General features: G+C 37.3%; 1 protein-coding gene across 1 annotated transcript in view; it reads left to right on the top strand.

Annotated features, from left to right (window-relative positions):
* Positions 1-18,414, top strand: part of LOC132154860 (collectin-12-like) — a 28,969-nt gene extending 10,555 nt beyond the window's left edge. Inside the window, exons 4-11 of the mRNA XM_059563575.1 lie at positions 9,579-9,701; positions 11,756-11,842; positions 13,095-14,138; positions 14,703-15,194; positions 15,667-15,803; positions 15,955-16,064; positions 17,531-17,673; positions 17,776-18,414. Of these exons, the coding sequence (XP_059419558.1) occupies positions 9,579-9,701; positions 11,756-11,842; positions 13,095-14,138; positions 14,703-15,194; positions 15,667-15,803; positions 15,955-16,064; positions 17,531-17,673; positions 17,776-17,795 (2,156 nt within the window). The 3' untranslated portion in view covers positions 17,796-18,414. The remainder of the gene's footprint in view (positions 1-9,578; positions 9,702-11,755; positions 11,843-13,094; positions 14,139-14,702; positions 15,195-15,666; positions 15,804-15,954; positions 16,065-17,530; positions 17,674-17,775) is intronic.
* Positions 18,415-19,051: the final 637 nt, after the last annotated feature.

Raw genomic sequence — 19,051 nt, 5'->3', positions numbered from 1 at the left:
ACAGGTTTTACAGTGTGGGCTTTAATGATGTTTTTGTCCTTGTTTGAGCTTGACAGCCTTTGGTTTTTATATGGCAAAAAATGCCATATAATTCTACTTTTAGGTTGAATGGAAAATATAATAGCATATGGATTTGGATCTTTATGAGTAAATAATGACATAGTTTACATATTTGGATGAACGGTCTCTTTAAGAAGAGGAAAGAAGAAAGAAATGTTTCAAAATTCTAAATTGCATAATGCCTGGTATGTTTTGTTCTGTTTGAAGTTGGATGATGGAGCTGTTGACTTGCTCTAAACTTTGCCAGTCATTTCATAGAAGATCATTGTTTAGTGCCGTAATTTACTGTATTCAAGGGTCTCTCTTGAATTTTTGTTGCCAAGCATGTTCTTTGGTTAACCCCCTGATGAAATGAGATCATACCTCTGAGACATAAGACATTAAACAAATGTCACCCCGTAATCATGCACACAGAAAACAGGAAAATTAAAATCATTCTTCAGTGAAAGTCATAATTTTTAGCTGACATCAATCAGCTCTGTGGTCACCCTCTTATCGCTCGCTTGTTATGTTTTATTGAAGAAACTTGTACATAACAATTCAATTATCATTCGATCAAGTGTCTCTAAGGTACTACATTTATATGACTACATTCATCCAGACCCAAAAATAATCTGCACTTGTTCAGAGGGTTTTTCCCATCTCTTTCTCTCTCAATAAAGTTCAGGGCCTGATTCCAGAACATTATAGTGTTCTGAATGAGGGAGCTGTTTTGAATCTCCATGGATACATCTAGATGACATCACATTACTGTCAAGATTAATGAGCCATATTGAAAATCGGTTCAGGCAACAGTGCATTTGTGGGAGGTGTTCTTTTCCATTAACCCCAGCGGTGTACTCTCCTCTCAGTTCCTTATGAAACCAGACTTAAAAGTAGTAGAATGTTTTCTATCAGTATGATAGCTGTATGATTAGTATGATATCATTAAGTCCCTCTGGTATCATGATGATATCATGATATCATTAAGTCCCTCTGGATTCTCTTTTAAGTAAAATTTAACCTTGAGCCTGTTAGGTTTAACTGTTTGAATCCTGCTTTAATTTGCATAATTAATTACTACATACATATTTACTTCATAATGCATTCTGTTTTAAACAACAATAACAAAAAGTTACATTTTAAATTGCTGGATTGGGATTTAGACAAAAACATCTGCTAAGCAAATAAAATGTAAATTAAAAATGATATTATTTATAATTATATGTATACTTGAATCAGATTGCATTATGGAACAATAGCATGTTTGCTAGAACATTCTGTCCTTGCAATTTATTATAAATCTTTAGTTTTAGTTAACTATATATATATATATATATATATATATATATATATATATATATATATATATATATATATATATATATATATATATATATATATGGGATTTTTCCTCTGTAAATAGTCAATACTCAATGTGATTATTTAAATGTGCACCGCTCAAATGAGTTTTGCATTTGCATCATGTATGATTAAAATGGCATGTGCCCTTGTGGCCTAATGTTTCTAATGTTTAATAATGAGGCATGTGTGTATGCTTTTATGAAACCAGATGCCATAGTGTACATAAGTGTGAAACTATTCACTTTCTTTCAGCTCTCTCCATATGGCCTGTTTATTTGAAACTCATTTGGCTTTGGTTGACACTCACGTCAATACTATAGCAACTACTGTAGATATGCCAGAAACTCACTATACCGCCTAAACACATAGAGATACAATCTCATCACTGATCACTTATGCATCTTAAAAGATTGGGTTTTAAAAGCATAAAAATCCAATTTGTCTCCATGTATTAAGAATGAAGCTTTTTTGCATTATGCTTGTGACTAAAGTGACTAGAAATGATGTAGGTTACTAAGTAGTATGAGAACACTCAAGTGGGGAAAGACCAGGACTTTTTATTGTTAGTTCTTCGCAAGGAGAGCAAGATTTGTTCAACTCATAGGAGCTGCTTCGCATTTATATTGTGCAATTAAAAAGAACAACAATAAAAATAACATATTATGTACTGCAGTAAGAACAAGGTGGGCTTGTGTGACTTCACTCAAGTCGCTGCCAGAAAAAGTTGCAGCATTCTGTCACCAAGACAGATGTTACATAAGAAAATGAAAACACTGTGTGTGTGTGTGTATATATATATATATGTATATATATATATATATATATATATATATATATATATATATATATATATATATATATATACACACGCACACACATACACACGCACACACACACACACACACACACACACACACACACACACAGTGAGGTTCAGGTTAAGTTATAGGCTTAATACTGTTAAACCATTTGGAAAAGTTGCAGGAGAAGAATGGATTTAAAGGTATTTGCATTTATTTACTGCAATAGACTAAAAACAAGAACAGAATCTCTCTTTCAGCTCATTAGCCAGAGGCCCTTGGCTTTAGATTGTCTGGCTGGCCGTGAATTATCTCTGTTTTTGTCTCCACACATTTTCCATACATCCTTTTTATGATTTCCTCTTTAATTTATGCTTTATTTCTACAGTAATACGATATAGATGATTTGCAGGGCTGAACATAAGCATATATCTGCATGCCTACATGCAGTGTTTCTTGTCTTTTCTCAATGTTTTCATTCTAAACAGCAAGAGCAAAATCTGTTTCATTTATCTTGAAAGACTATTGTAGGTTTATCCAGTTATGTTCACAATCGCTAGCTTTGTCATCTCATTCTTTCAGAGTCTCTCTTGATTTCTAAAAGTGCACATGGCCTTAATCACATAAGGAAATAAGTGGAGCTGAAAACAGCCCACACGTGTTCCAGTGACTGTGCCAATGGCTTAGGAAAGACTTTATTGCCTCTCTCTGAACTCCAGAGAGGATTTATTCCTATTTCTGCCTCTATTTTGTTGCTGATGTCATAAAAAGAAAAAAAAAACCTGTTAAATCCAGAAATGTTAAAGACTTACTGTAAATTGCTTGATTTTGATTTGTTTGGATCAAAACTGCATGTGTCTGATTATATTTGAGCTGAGAAAAGTAAACATGTAAACAAAGGCTTCATGTTGTAGCCCAACCATGACAATATACGAAGGAATTATGCCCCGGATTGTTAGTCATTTCAAGGCATGATTTTCCTCAGTGTATTTTATGGATTTTGTTTTCCATGAAGATTCAATCTTGCTCAAACAGGATGTGCTGTTTTAATTGGTCCAGACTAGGGTTGTGCTGATAGACGATAGTATCGTGTATCGACGATAGTCAGAGATATGGACATAAGCAGATTTCTCTCTGGATAATCAAGATGATATTAGGCTCATTTTCCTATTAATGTATTAGATTATAATAATAACCATTATTATTTTTATTTTTATTAGGCGGCCTATTATAATTCGGCTATCAAACTGCCTAGCTATTTCACTTCAGCACTGCATTTCTCACACACACACACACACACACACACACACACACACACACAGCGCATGTGTGCAATCAACAAGAGAACAACAACAGTATACAAGTGCCATGACAAGTCTCAGTTAGTCTAGTATAGAACGCATAGCCAGGTTTTTTTTTTTTTTTTTTTTTTATTAAATGAAAAGACAAGAAAAGGAAAAGTGCTAGTATTAGTTGGTTAAGTGCTGTCGAAAAAGATGAGTCTTTAGATGTTTTTTGAAAATGAGTAAAAAGGTACGAATTGAGATTGGGAGGTCATTCCACCAGCTGGGCACAGTCCAGGAAAAGGTACGTAAGAGTGATATTGAACTTCTTTGGGAACTGATCACTTATGATCACTGACTCACTATGTGGTGATGATGTGTGAGAACCACTATGGATGATAAGTTCACTCTGCCGCTTTGTTTTTTTTTTTCATGCACTCCACACTATAATGTGATGCATGCACAATACATAGTTTTGGCCGTTACAGTGTCTCCATCCACAAACAGACGTACATCGTCTGCAGATATAAGGTATTTCATTGCACTTTAACAAGTAATCTGAATGGCCTATATATGTGCAATATTTTAAAGAGCCCTCACTAACTGAGTTTAGAATGGATCTTATTCTTGTTTCTGTGGTAGTGCGTCGGTCTCATCATGAGGCGTGCGGTCCGGAGCGCTGTATGACTGATGCAGCAGTTCAACTCAAGTTTACTCCAAATGTATGAACTTCCCTGTTTTGAATACTTTTTATATTTAACATGTTCATTTATGTCCAATGCTAAATTTAAATTGTTGGGCTTTAAATGAAATCTACTATTGATTTTCACCGTTGACTGATTTTGCAGAACATTTAGACTGATAACTTCCGTGCGCAGATGCGGCAGATTTGTCACAGGACGAGCGATATGACAGTTGCATCTGACTATATATTGAACAAGCTCTTTTAAATACAATATTTTTATATTTAACATTAGTTTATCAGTATGTTTAAAAGTATATTTTTTTGATTACTGGTGATTACACAGGCTCTCTCTCGCACACCTGCGCGGTTTAAAACACCAAATAGTTATATGACGACAGGAACAAAGAGTCTCTCTCTTGCTCCACCCATGCACAATAATATCGTGTATCGTCGATCCCACGGGCTGATGTTTTGACGATTTGAAAATTGACCACATCGCCCAACACTAGTCCAGACCTCTCCCACACAAATACACCAGGATTGGTGGCATGTTCAAGCCATTCATAACTTAACATCTCACTAAAATATACTACAAAATGCACATCCTATACCATGATGGTGTTTAATAAATGAGGTTGAAGTCAGTAATATAAAGGGTTCTTTGAGGAAAAGTATTCCTTGTATCCAAATTGTAAACTGAGCTGATATTTTAGATGTTTATTCTTCAGTTCTTGGCATGAAGCGATGATGTATCAAATTTTCTCTTGCATCCTTTGATTTTTTTCCCCCGCGTTTTGTAATAAGCTCCAGATGTCTGTGCCTATTTAAAGTGTTATAAACCTGTTTGCTGTCAAAAAAGGGGAAAAAAATATTACTGTTGCATGCTAGTGGTGTGGAGCAGTACAGTTCAGAGGTTTACAAACATAATGGTGTAGTAATTTGTCTCTGTAGTTAAACCCCCCTTTTTAAGAGTGCTTTCTTGTTAACATTCCAGAGAGGGGGCTTTTAATGAGGGACACTGGGGCCATAATGATTGGATCCAGAGATGTGCACCAGATTCACAAAATTAGCTATTTCTGATGCTACACAACTGAAAAGAATTTCATGCAAATAGCATTTTATTTGAGTCTTACCGTGAGTGATGATTCCAGATGTTGGCAGTTGTCATGTAGTGATAGATATGCAGCATATTTTTAACATGACGAAACTCATTGTTTTCTTATGTTGAAATAAACCGGAATTATATACTTCAAGAGTTTATTTGCTCGTCATCTTAAGAGACTGACTGGGTCCGTTGTTACTATTTGATCGTGTTTGTTAAACTGTTTGCTTTCAGGGCTGCCAATCCATCATGTTTAATCATTTTACACTTCTGGTTTTCCAAATTTGTATAGTCACATAATGATGGCCAACATGAAATCAGTTGAGGTAATGCTTAACTGAAATTATGAAAATAAATACTTTATTATGACAGCTTTTGCACATTTGTTGATTTCAGATCATGCAGATTAAGCTATAATTATTATCAAATGGCAAAAGAATTGTTTTTCTCAAATGCCTGAAGTCTGAGAGTTCACTCAGAGGGGTTCACTGCTCAGATTTGCTTAGTTTATCAGTAACTCTTCATTAGCTTTCAAACTGTATAGCTTATAATAGCTTAAACATTTGAACATCAAGGATGGCTTAATTAAACACAATTATAAATCAGTCAAACACTGTAAATGTGCAAACAAATTAATGTCTGCTTAAGATAAAATTAGACTCCCTTGGAAGATCTTCTTCCATCTCTGAGAGATCGACTAAAGGTAAAGGTTTTTTTTTGAAGAGGAGAAGTCTGGGTAGTGGTCCAAAAAAATTAAATTATGGCATATTTCGTAATTCAGTACTCTTAAAAATGTAACTACTGAGAGGATAGGAAATCTGAAAGCTAATTTACTCAAGAACTAGGATAATTGTTTTTGCAAAAGAACATATTTTTGAATCGTTCAGGGGGACAAAAAAAGGTCCTAATTGAAGAATCACCCTTGTACATGTACCAAACCAAAAATCAACTCAAACATGGACAGCTTTCTGTGTGTAGTGTGGAAAAATGTCTTTTTGTTGCCATGGAAATTTCCAGCACAAGTGTTCTGTTGCATTGGGCAAGTGTGAGTGGGTCTTATAGCAGGTATAGAGAAAAAAGAGAAGTACAGGAATTTTTTCTTTGAGCGACTTCCTGAGTCCAAATGAAACACAGCTGTTGCACAGGCGTGGATTCGGGCCTCAGCGTTTCCCTCTCTTTCAATCTCCTGCCACAGCTTAACAACCTCATCTCACACAGAGTTAAAGCAGCACTTCTCCTCCTCCAACTTTTAATATGATCTATCATGAGATCTGTAGAATGCATACTGTGAAGTGTTGACTAGAACAGCAATCATCCAGTGTATATTATTACCAAACAGTAGGTATGGGCTGTTGTGTGTTACTGTAAATTTATTTGGAGTGTTTGACTAGTTATTTTCTCTTTTGGGAATTTCCTGGACCAGAACCAGTCACTGCTGGCCTTTTCAAAATGACACTCAAGCCATTTTCCAGACTCGCCCTAAAGCACTGTAGTAAAGGGCAAGATATGGTCATCCATTCCAGAGCCTCAGTTTGCTTTTCCCTTTAGGTTTTTTCGTGTTTGTGTTTGAGCTGCAAACATTAAGTGTGTGGGTGTTTGGATGTGTGTCAAGATGTTTATAGATAGTGTTGTCATGTATAGTTCACGTAGACTGCATTAATCAATTGGCAATTGTATAGTAGATAAAAAAAAAAACATTGAATCTTAAAAAATTAACTAGTCAGGTTTTGATTCGAACCATTCTAGTTCCTATTAGGTTTTTGTACTTTTAAGTAATGCAGTTCCATTGCCATATGTGACCCTGGACCACAAAACCAGTCATAATGGTGAATTTGATCACCTGAAAGCTGAATAAATAAGCTTTCCATTGATTTATGATTTGTTAAGATAGGACAATATTTGCCAGAGATACAACTGTTTGAAAATCTGCAATCTGAGGGTCAAAATATTGAGAAAAGGGCCTTTAAAGTTGTCCAAATGAAGCTCTTAGCAATGCATATTAAATTAAGTTTAAGTTTAAATTGGTTAAATTAAGTTAAAATTAAGTTTTGATATATTTATGGTAGGAAATGTACAAAACGTCTTCATGGAACATGATCTTTACTTAAAGGTGGTGTAAGTGATTTTTCAAAAACACTTAAGAAAACTGATTCGGGCCGAGTAGCAAAATAAACTTGTAGCCAATCAGCAAGGGGCGTGTCTACTCATGATGTGGAAGAGTTCACAGGACAGACATTAGCCGAGCCAAGCAACAGAAAGGTAGACATAGCGGATAAAAACAGAGGAGGAAAACGTCTGCGGAACAACAGAATACTTAAGGAAAGAAGTAGGACCCGTGTAAATATCGGATCAGCTTTCCAGTGTCAATACGTCGTAAATAGAACACAGCAGCAGTTTTCTGTCGGGGATTTGTTGTGTCGTGTTGTGCCTCACTGCATCCAGTGTAGACCACAGATATGTATATACCTTATATATCTATGTAGAAGACAGCATCACTGATTGTATGGAGTATTTTGTGACGCTGCGCCACTTGCGTCCGGTGTAGACACGGGTTAACATTGGTTTTGTTTCTTTCAAAGAACTAATCGTTGCCTGGGTTGTGGAGCTAACAAAATAGGGGCGAGACCCTTTTGGGGTATGGGGCATGTTTGTTTTACTGATTTTTAATTTCAACATTGGCTTCCAGAAATCGCTTACCACACCTTTAATTAATGTCTTAATGATTTTTGTCATAAATGAAAAATCAAGAATTTTGACCCATACAATGTATTTTTGGCTACTGCTATGCCCCAGCGACTTAAGACATGTTTTGTGGTCCAGGGTCACATATGATGGTATAATTTCAAATGTAAATACAAAACTGGTAACATTTGTATTTAAAAATTATAAATACAAAAAATGTATTTACACAGACATTTTATTTACTTCAATATCCGGCTACACTGGTTGCACTCTACTCTTTTGATTCCCTTAAAAGAACCAGTTGATTAGAGTCATTTGTATGGAATGGGATGACACTGGTTGCACTATATGGGTTTGATTTTTCTTAAAGGGGTTAGGGTTTAAAGATGTGTGGTTGATCTACAGTAGATTCAGTGCTGCAGGTCAGGAGCAATTTGTCTATCTCTAGTTGATAGTTTTCATTAGGTGAAAGAAACACAGCAATAAACACTCAATAGCAATGTAGAAGTAATGTGTTTATTGTCTTCTTTTCTCTCTCTCTCCTCTGCACACCCCAGTGACCCATAGCCAGAGGTGGTGATGTTGCTTGTTTACATGGTGCGGTTTGGTTTAATGGTGGGTGGGTGTGGGTTGAGGCCTCTCCTGATCTCCCCCGCACAGACCACCTCACCAAACCCTCAGTGTAAACCCCCCTACATCCAGGGCCATAGCTCGGAGGGCCCTTTTTTGATGTTTACACAGATGTTTAGGTCTAAGGACAAGCACCCCAGTGACCTGCCCACCCCCGGCTCTCTCATGGGGCTTTCATTTTAGCCTGACCTGGATGCCATAGCTGCCACTCCGACCATATGCTGATAAGTCAAACAAGGATGTGAGGCTCGTTGAGGAAAGTCTGGAGTTTTTCTGGAGATAGTGGACATGTTTATTTGCTAAGCTTTAATCTAAACACAACAGGGGTCCACTTTACTCTTAGAACATGCAGGATGTGGCGAATTTGACGTCATAGTCTGTTGTGTACCATTCAGACTTGCTATTCATACTAGTGTGACACTATTTATGGTTGACCATTTATCCCCTCGCTAAATGGTCATTTGAACCAGACTGACACAAATCACTCATTCTTGTTCAAGACAAACATGACACATGGTCTCCTGCTCAAAGCAAGCCCGGATGGTTTAAGCTGCTTTGTATCAAATCGCTGAAATAGTTGTTTATTTCTTAGAATTCTGTTTTGTCTTAAAGGAATGTCCCGGTGTTTCAGATGTTTTAGTTAATTGGGACAGTTCAGCTTAGACAGTTTAATCTATTATCAGCATAATTATTAAAAGAAACACAATTATTAAGACCATATCAAATAAAAGTAAATATGCTAATGCAAAAAAAAAAAAAAATCACACAAAAATTCTGTCATTGTTTACTTGGGCAGATATTTTGATGGATTTTAATATTTATTGTTTGGACCCAATTTAAGGAACCATATTACTTTAAGGAACCATTGGCAGTTTCCATGATTTCTCCTCTCAGCTAGCAAGTTATTAAAGAATGAGGTATATGTATTTATATCATCCTGAAAAGCATTTTCTTATTTTCTTATTTTGATGCAATGTTCTTTTCTGTTGCAGGTATCCAGGAAGGAAGTGAATGCACTAAATGTAAAAACGACTGGGCCCTGAGGGTGGCGATTGCTCTTCTGTATGTACTTTGTGCACTGCTGACCATAGCTGTGGCTGTGCTTGGATACAAAGGTAGGAAGTCCTCCTGATATTTTCTTTGAAGATCACTCTCACGCTCATTCATTTTTTGTGACATGCATAATTCTGCATTGTTTGTATTTTCAGCCTGGTATGCTTTTTTTAATGAAGACTGCAAATCTACAGACAATTCCTGCTGTCTGCTGTTTAGACCAGAAAAATCTAGGTTCACTAGGTTTATATCTTATCCAGCTAAAATGTATCAAGAATGTGCCACAAATGAACATTCACCATAATTTCTGCTGTTCAGTTTTGAACTTTTTCTCACTTTTTTTTTTTATTAGTCCTGACATAAGGCAGCCATATGAACCTTAGAAACAAGATAGTTTTCCAAATATTGTCTACTGGACTATCACAGTGAAATCTGTTTAGCTGGGAAAGCCATGAGCGCTGTGAAACAGAGCATCGCAGTTTATTTTGTTTGGTGCCAAAAACAACATTATATTGTACAACAGAGCACTATTGATGGATTATATAGATAGATGAACAAATTTACTTCTTAAAGCACCTCAAATTTGCTCTTGAAAATGTTTCCTTGCTCATTTAGCTTTAAATAAATGTGATCCGATTGTCCAGATCACGTCTCCATTGAGTCCATATGTTTCCTCTGGTTCTCTAAAGCCTTAATCCCAACCAGATGACAAGACCATGTAAAGCAGCAAGTCTCACTGCAAACCTGCTCCAGAGGAGATTTTATGCCTTAGCAGCAATTTGCTGTCCCAAAACCCACAGGTTGATTGACGGGGACTTTGTGGCATTCTGAATCCAGTTCATGTTTCTCTTGTTGGTAGTCCCAGACAGAATCTGGTTACTTTATGCTTATTCTGTATCACTTCTAAACTGTCTCCTCAGTGACATCAAATAGACAAGAGTTTTGAATTATGTTCAGATGTAGTCCGGTGAGTGTCTCAATGGTCTTTGGAGCATATTTAGATTGAGTCACTCATTCTGTCAGCTAAGAGAACCATTCTACTAAACTCCATTCAAAAATAACATGGCTTCTACAGGAAAATAAGAAAGAAAGGAGAGTGGGAGGGCAGGAGACTGGCAGTGTTGACCTCCCGCTGACAGACTCCCGGTGTGAAAATGACCAACAAGCCTTTGAAATGGACCTCTGTGTTTTGTTTTTCTCCTACAGCATATATTTATTTTGTTTGGTTACACAAGCGCAGTCAGGAATGCTTACACCCAAGATCTTTGATGTGCTTGAGTTTGCTGGCAGCAAATAGCGGAGTGTTGCATGTCTGAATGAAACATGAGTTAAAAAAGAGTGAGAGCAAATACACTGGAGAGCAAAGATGATGACTTTATTTTTTTCATTCATGTTTGATTGCCAGTGAGATATTCACTGGGAACCGGAGGTGGACTTTGTCAGGATAGCCTGAAAGATCACCTTACAGTTCCAAAAAAAAAAAAATTGTGACAGTTGGTATTTTAATCATATACCACTTACCAAAAGAATCAAGCTGAATGTAAAGTGGAAGTGCCCTCTAGTGGTGCACATTAACCAGATAATTAAGTCTAATGGTCTAATCTAAAACAACATTGTATAAGGAAATAAATGGTCATGGTTATGGCAGGATATATTAACATTTTATCCTTTAGGCATGTTAAACTAGGCTTTCATTATTATATAAATCAGGGATGAGACCAAAATCTGTCCTTGAATAGCTATAGTGGTGCCAGCAAGACTGCTGGGAATCACCAGAAAGGCTCATGAGATGCTCTGATAGCGACTCCTCAGGATCCATTCCAAATTCCAGAGGAAATTAAGTGTCATGCATTTCCTGCATGACTGTGTGTGTGGAATGTATGTTGTATTTTTATGCACGGTGCACTGAACAAGTGAAAAATGTGAAATCATGTCCACACAGTTCAAAACAAACATTTCGAAAGAAAATATTTAATTGTGTCTCAGAGATACATCTCAAGCAGGCTTTTAACTCATGATTTTGTAAAAATAGAAATACGTAATGATTTATAGTATACTACATACTAGACCACAGTACAGACAAAGTCTGACTGGTGTTTATAATGTGTGCCCACAGTGGTCCAAAGGATGGATAATGTAACGGAGGGTATGGAGAATTATGGAGGGAAAATAATGGCTGTAGAGACGGACCTCAAGAAACTTGGTAAGTCCAGACCTGAGATGTTAACTGGCTTAATGAAATAACACTATAACATATACTATAACATATACTGTGTGTGTGTGTGTGTGTGTGTGTGTGTGTATATATATATACATTACAGACCAAAAGTTTGGACACACCTTCTCATTCAAAGAGTGTTCTTTATTTTCATGACTATGAAAATTGTAGATTCACACTGAAGGCATCAAAACTATGAATTAACACATGTGGAATTATATACATAACAAAAAAGTGTGAAACAGCTGAAAATATGTCATATTCTAGGTTCTTCAAAGGAGCCACCTTTTGCTTTGATTACTGCTTTGCACACTCTTGGCATTCTCTTGATGAGCTTCAAGAGGTAGTCACCTGAAATGGTCTTCCAACAGTCTTGAAGGAGTTCCCAGAGATGCTTAGCACTTGTTGGCCCTTTTGCCTTCTGTCTGTGGTCCAGCTCACCCCTAAACCATCTCGATTGGGTTCAGGTCCGGTGACTGTGGAGGCCAGGTCATCTGGCGCAGCACCCCATCACTCTCCTTGGTCAAATAGCCCTTGATGCCTTCAGTGTGACTCTACAATTTTCATAGTCATGAAAATAAAGAAAACTCTTTGAATGAGAAGGTGTGTCCAAACTTTTGGTCTGTACTGTGTATATATATATATATATATATATATATATATAATAATGTTTGAATAGAGCATGTTTTTAATTTCTGAAATTGATTTAGATATTTTTTGGAGGCATTACGTCAAAAAGGTTGATAATGATACAACTGCCCTAATATCATATTGAAGAAAAAAGTTCAGTACTTTATTAGCTAACTTTATTATCTTTAATGACAGAATGAAAATGTTGAAAATAAAACCTTAAGCAGTTTAGTATAATCTTAGTTATTTATTTATTTAAAAACTTCATTGTTTATATTTGAAAACCTTTCATCTGGAAAAGTCATATTTTTGGACCTTTTTGTGACGCTTTTTAATAAATGTAGTAGAATTTCACATGACTTTCCAAAAAATGTATGATTTTGAGGAATGAATCAATAATAATAATATATTAATATACTGTTTATATAATATATATATATTAATTCAAGGTGTAAGGAAAATAAAACATTTTAATTGATTAAAAGACAGTAAATATGAGCCATTAAATAAAAGTTATCATTAAATATTTATAATGAACACTCTTCATATACATCGACTCAGCTTTTTTTTCTCTCTCACTTAATAAACTTCTAATTTTGATGTGAAGATTATCAAACGGGAGAGAAGTCAGAGAATGCCACCAGTGAACTCCTCTCATTCAAGTTGGAAATTCAGACCTTGCAGAAGCAGCTCAGTGACGTTGCTGTGAAGGCTTCTAACAACAGAGCTATTCTCAGTGAGCTACGGCTAGCTGGCGAGGACATGCAGAGTGGACACCAGTCATTGCGAGAACTGTTGGAGAGCAATGCCAATGTCATTAGCAAAGTAAACCACACCTTAAACTCATACAGTGGCCTGATTGACGCACTAAAGACGGACACAGCACGGCTCCAGATGGCTCTTCAGGTGCAGACGAGCGAACAGGGCCGAAACACTCACAACATCAGCACTCTGAACTTCACCCAGACCCAGCAGAGGAACCTCATCAGCTCCCTCCAGAGGTCGGTGGAAGACACTAGCCAGGCTGTCCAAAAGCTTAAGAATGACTATCAGAGCCTTCAGCAGGTGGCTAGGCAGACCAAAGCAGATGCCGACTGGCTGAGGGAGAAAGTCCAGAACCTTCAAGCCTTAGCTGCTAACAATTCTGCGCTGACTCGCTCTAACAGTGATGCTCTGGAGGATGTGAACTCTCAGTTGAACTTGATCTCAGAGCAGGTTCAGAACGCCTCGGCCATCGCCGACAGCCATGACCAGAGCCTGCGTGAGCTCATGGACCAGCAGCGAGATCACGACAATGCCACCTCCCTGAAGTTTGATGCACTAGAGGCACGTCTTGACCATAACGAGGAGGATATGGACCGCATAACAGGGAATGTAAGTTTCACCACGCAGCTGCTTGGAGTGATCAGCGTGGACCTGAGTGGTCTTCGCAGCTGCTCCGAGACGTTGGCCCGGCACTCGGACCTGCTGCTGGGGCTGAACGGCAGTGTGGCAGAAACCAGAGCCGACAACACAGAGCTCAAAACCCAGCAGGAAGAACTCGCCGCCAGGCTCGACAAAGAGGTCAGCAGCCTCTCCATAGTCATGGAGGAAATGAAAGTGGTCGACAGCAAACACTCGCAGCTCATCACGAATTTCACTATCCTTCAGGGTAAGATGTCTATTGATTAAAATACAGACACTTATTTCAAAAGATTCTGGTTTGTTATACACAACTTTTATTTTGTATTTATATTTATAGTAAGTAGTGTTATTTTAGTATTATTTATATACTATTTTTGTTTAGCTTTTATGTGTATATTTTCAGTTTTCAGTTATTTAGGTTTTAGTTTTTCTTTATTTCCAGCTTGTAATTTTAGTGTTTCAATTTAATTATATTATAACAACTTAACAACTTAATAAATTAATAAAGTTTTTTTTGTTATACATTATAAGTGTTTAGAAAGATTATTTTATGTTTTTTTTTTATTATTTAGAATATTTTAAAATTCAGATGTTTGGAGCTACTGCATAATTTGCAAACAAAACATGGCTCAACTGAACTCTGACTGAATCAATGAGTGATCTCCTTGAAAAGACTTAATTTACAAAAGTAAACACATGGCACATATGGAAATCTCTGAATATACCCTAATAACTCATTTTAACTACCAGCATTTTGTGCTTTTGGACAATTATTAGAGTCAAAGTTTATTATTTCGTTTCATAATTTCAGGTCCTCCTGGTCCAAGAGGTCCTCGGGGAGACAAAGGGTCCCAAGGGTTGCCTGGAAAAGCTGGCCAGAAAGGAGAAAATGGTGAGAAAGGAGCACCTGGTGTTGCTGGGCCTAAAGGAGAAAGGGGACTGATAGGGCCTCCTGGTGTACCAGGGATGAAAGGGCCACCTGGATCAAGAGGAAGCCCTGGGTCAAAGGGTTCTCGAGGATCAGGGGGCAGGGCGGGGCCATCGGGAGAGAAAGGTGATCCTGGTATACCTGGTCTGCCCGGAAGAGATGGTCAGCCAGGTCCTCAAGGGCCACAAGGGCCGCAAGGACTTAGAGGGCCAGCTGGGCCTGCTGGGCCTGCGGGACTGGATGGACCCCGTGGGCCCCCTGGTCCACCTGGACCTCCTGGATTACCAGGATTTACAACACAAGTAGTTGTGCCCCCGGTAGATCCACAAGGCTTCGTCAGCCGCCAGGTAGCGCCACCACCTACAAGTACACCAGGTACTAGCTTTTCTCATACTCACTGTCACTGTTTACATATACTTCATACAGACCATTTATTAGATATTAGAGTTTATACAGAATAAATCATTTTGTTTTGATGTAATATTGATATGCTGTTCAAACAAGGATCTCAAATTATTTGACATTTGAGAACAGTTTGTACAGTTGTTAAAAGTTGTGAAAAATCAGAGTATGAGACTCCATACTTGGCTACACGTCATGTCACTTTCACTTTTTCACTTTCAAATGTAACTGATGTGTTACTTTAAAAAAAAAAAAAAGTATTATGTAGGGACAATACAAAAACATTATTTCACAGATTATAGCAGATTATAGCGCATAGTTTGCATCTTCATACCAATTTCCTTACAGCTTGAAGACTTGAATTGTATAAAACCAGTCTTTTGTGTAAGTGCTACTTTTAAGTTAAGATTTAATCATATTTATAATGTTTTCTTTTTTATCTAAGGGTGTCCACCTCAGTGGAAGAGCTTCAGAGACAAATGTTACGACTTCTCGTCAGAGAAATTGGACTTTAATGAAACGAAGGAAAGATGCAGCAACAAGAGTTCAACTATGCTGATAATCAATGATGAAGATGAGCAGGTAAATCCTGAATCCTACTCACAAATATGTAATGTGTCTTAGAATTACCTATGATAAAACAGCTTCGAACATCATTCGAACTCTTGAGTTTTAGACCTAACATTAATCTATAAATATGTTGACACAATGCCTACTTTATTATCTTTCACAGCTATGGATAAAGAGGCAGATTTCTGGAAAGGGCTACTTCTGGCTGGGTCTCACTGACATTATTGATGAAAACATCTGGAGATGGGTGGACGGGAGCCTGCCCAACTATACGTGAGTAAATAACCGGAAAAAAAAATACCTATGAACTCTATTATTGATACTCCAGTTTGTATATAATACAGTGGGTATAGAAAATAATCACCCCCTTTAAAATAATCACATTTGGTAGCTTTGCAGCCTGAAATGTGTGCCATTGGGCAGGTGATTAGCTACACCTGATTGAGTTTGTAAGTCATTTTAAGAAGGGGGTAATTCTTTTTCCAACTCAATGATTCTATTTTTTTTTCTGACCTGTTGCTGTTATATCTTTCACTTGGATGTTATAAGTTGCACTGAGTAAACACAGCTGTATAAAAAAAACTAAGTCTGTCTTCATTTCAGGCTGCAAAGAAACAAAATGTTATTATTTTAAGGGGGGGGGGGGGTGATTCTTTTCTTTACCCACTGTAGGTTACATTAGGGCATTTCACGCCGCGTTAGTTCCAGAACTAAATGTACATCATAAAGTACTGGGATTAATTCACGCAAACTATTTCCCAGTACCATTTAAAGAGTGGCATTCGCACCAACAGTGTGTACAGTACTAAGACGTGACGTAAGCTGTTCGACAGCGATGTTATTTGTTCGCTGCATTCAACAACATTAACAAAGAACAACGTTAACAACAGGAGGATGGAGGATGCTGTGATCAGAGCTGTGTTTTTGTTGTGTCTCTCGGGTTTCACAATAATGGACATGGAATTTAGACGTATACGTAAAGCGACTGACAGAACTGAAAGGAGGATTAAGAATCTCCAACAACTTGCAGTGCTACATTTGCTACAAGTGCCTGCACTTCAGCATCCATACATTTATCGCTGTTCACCATACTTGCGAAATAAATTGACAATGTTTACGAATGTTAAACAGTGTTTTAAATCATGGCAAGTGAACACGAACGTGTCTGGCCAATCAATGTCTACTTACGTCACGGGAAGTACCAGTTGTGCTGGTTAGACCCTGCTCCAGAGTAGGAGCTAATTTGGTTCTCGAAAAAGGCAGCCTAGTACTAAAATTGCACCTAATTCCGGCAGTGCAAAATTGCCCAAAAGAGGGTAGTTCCACAATTAGTTCTGGTACTATGAAAAGGTTCCGGCAGTGCAAAAGGCCCTATTATGCCCCAGTTTCACAGACAAGGCTTAAGCCTAGTCCCAGACTAAAATGTAAGTCTGAGCTGTTTCAGCTAAAAGAAACTTACACTGACTGATCTTAAAATATATCAGTGCCTTTGTTTTGTCTCAAGATGCACATCAGTAATGATTTTTTCTAAGGCAGGTTTATAAAAAATTACTTAAATGTCCTAATTAAACTATGGCCTAATCCTGGTTTAGTCTGAGCCCTGTCTGTGAAACCAGGCAATGGTGTATCCAGTGTGTTTAACATTTGTCCCATTATTTTGAGGATCCTCAGTAATAAAATGAGAAGATGGCAATGTGAGGAAACATTCCCCATTAGTCTTGTCTAATTTTAATTGAAAGGAATTGGAAGCCTGGACAGCCTGATAACTGGAGCCATGGTCACGGGGCTGGGGAGGACTGTGCAGGGTTAATACACGAGGGCAGCTGGAATGACTTTTTCTGCACAGATCGCATTGGTTTCATTTGTGAAAGAACTAATGAATGTAAGTTACAGTTCTTGTTTCTTGCATATATTTTTAGCTTCTTTTTGTTGAGAAGTGTTAAGTTCATATAATTTATTGAGGTGTTTTCTCCATTATTCACAGTCAGAGTTCCAGTTTTATAGCACCTGTTGTAAATGAACAGAGAATTTTGGATAAGACAATCACAGAGACCGTTCAGAAGACTCCTGGCACAGTATCCTCTCACAAAGCACGAACGATCGCTTTGCCCGGAGATCCACATGTGTGACAGACACAAAAGCAAATGTCATCGACAATCACAAATGATTCAAGACTGCAAACTATACAATACACTGATAACCAGTCATGTTAATGTTTAGATTAAGAAAAAGCTGTAATGTATTGTAATCATGTGATTGTAAATACCTGTTTTACCGGTGTCATTAACAAAGCTGATGCCATTACTCCAGTGCAATACAATAGCTGCTTTAATTAAAATAAAGCTTTTAACAGCCAACCGAAAAAGCTACAAATAAAATGTTGATGGGTTTTAATGACTGTAATCCAAAAAGTTGTTCATACCAGAGTTTTATTTCTTACATCTTGGACATCACTGATGTGATTTTATTAATAAATCTTTAAAGCTTTGAATTTTTCCATATAAATTTGATTATGCAGTAGCTATGTATAAAATAGTTGTGTATTTTAATACATGTACATGTATGTAGTCATCATCAAAGACCATGTTTTTATCGGAAATAAAATATAGTTGGTATTTTTCAATATGTTTTATGTTGACATTTTTATTATCCTTTTGATAAATCTTTTATTGAGGAATTTCCTACTTGTAAGGCAATAACACTTTCAGTTGTTTTGTTTAGAATGTCTATATACACATTGTGTTTATATTCTTCCATATATATGTGTGTGTGTGTGTGTGTGTGTGTGTGTATATGTATATGTATTCAAAGAATTTTCTTTATTTTCATGACTATGAAAATTGTAGAGTCACACTGAAGGCATCAAAATATGTCATATTCTAGGTTCTTCAAAGTAGCCACCTTTTGCTTTGATTACTGCTTTGCACACTCTTGGCATTCTCTTGATGAGCTTCAAGAGGTAGTCACCTGAAATGGTCTTCCAACAGTCTTGAAGGAGTTCCCCGAGAGATGCTTAGCACTTGTTGGCCCTTTTGCCTTCTGTCTGTGGTCCAGCTCACCCCTAAACCATCTCGATTGGGTTCAGGTCCGGTGACTGTGGAGGTCAGGTCATCTGGCGCAGCACCCCATCACTCTCCTTCTTGGTCAAATAGCCCTTGATGCCTTCAGTGTGCCTCTACAATTTTCATAGTCATGAAAATAAAGAAAACTCTTTGAATGAGAAGGTGTGTCCAAACTTTTGGTCTGTACTGTATATATAT

Source organism: Carassius carassius, chromosome 12 (genome assembly GCF_963082965.1).
Source record: "Carassius carassius chromosome 12, fCarCar2.1, whole genome shotgun sequence".
Taxonomy (NCBI): Eukaryota; Metazoa; Chordata; class Actinopteri; order Cypriniformes; family Cyprinidae; genus Carassius; species Carassius carassius.
Note: the sequence above shows the minus strand (reverse complement) of the source record. Positions and strands in the feature narration are given on the sequence as shown.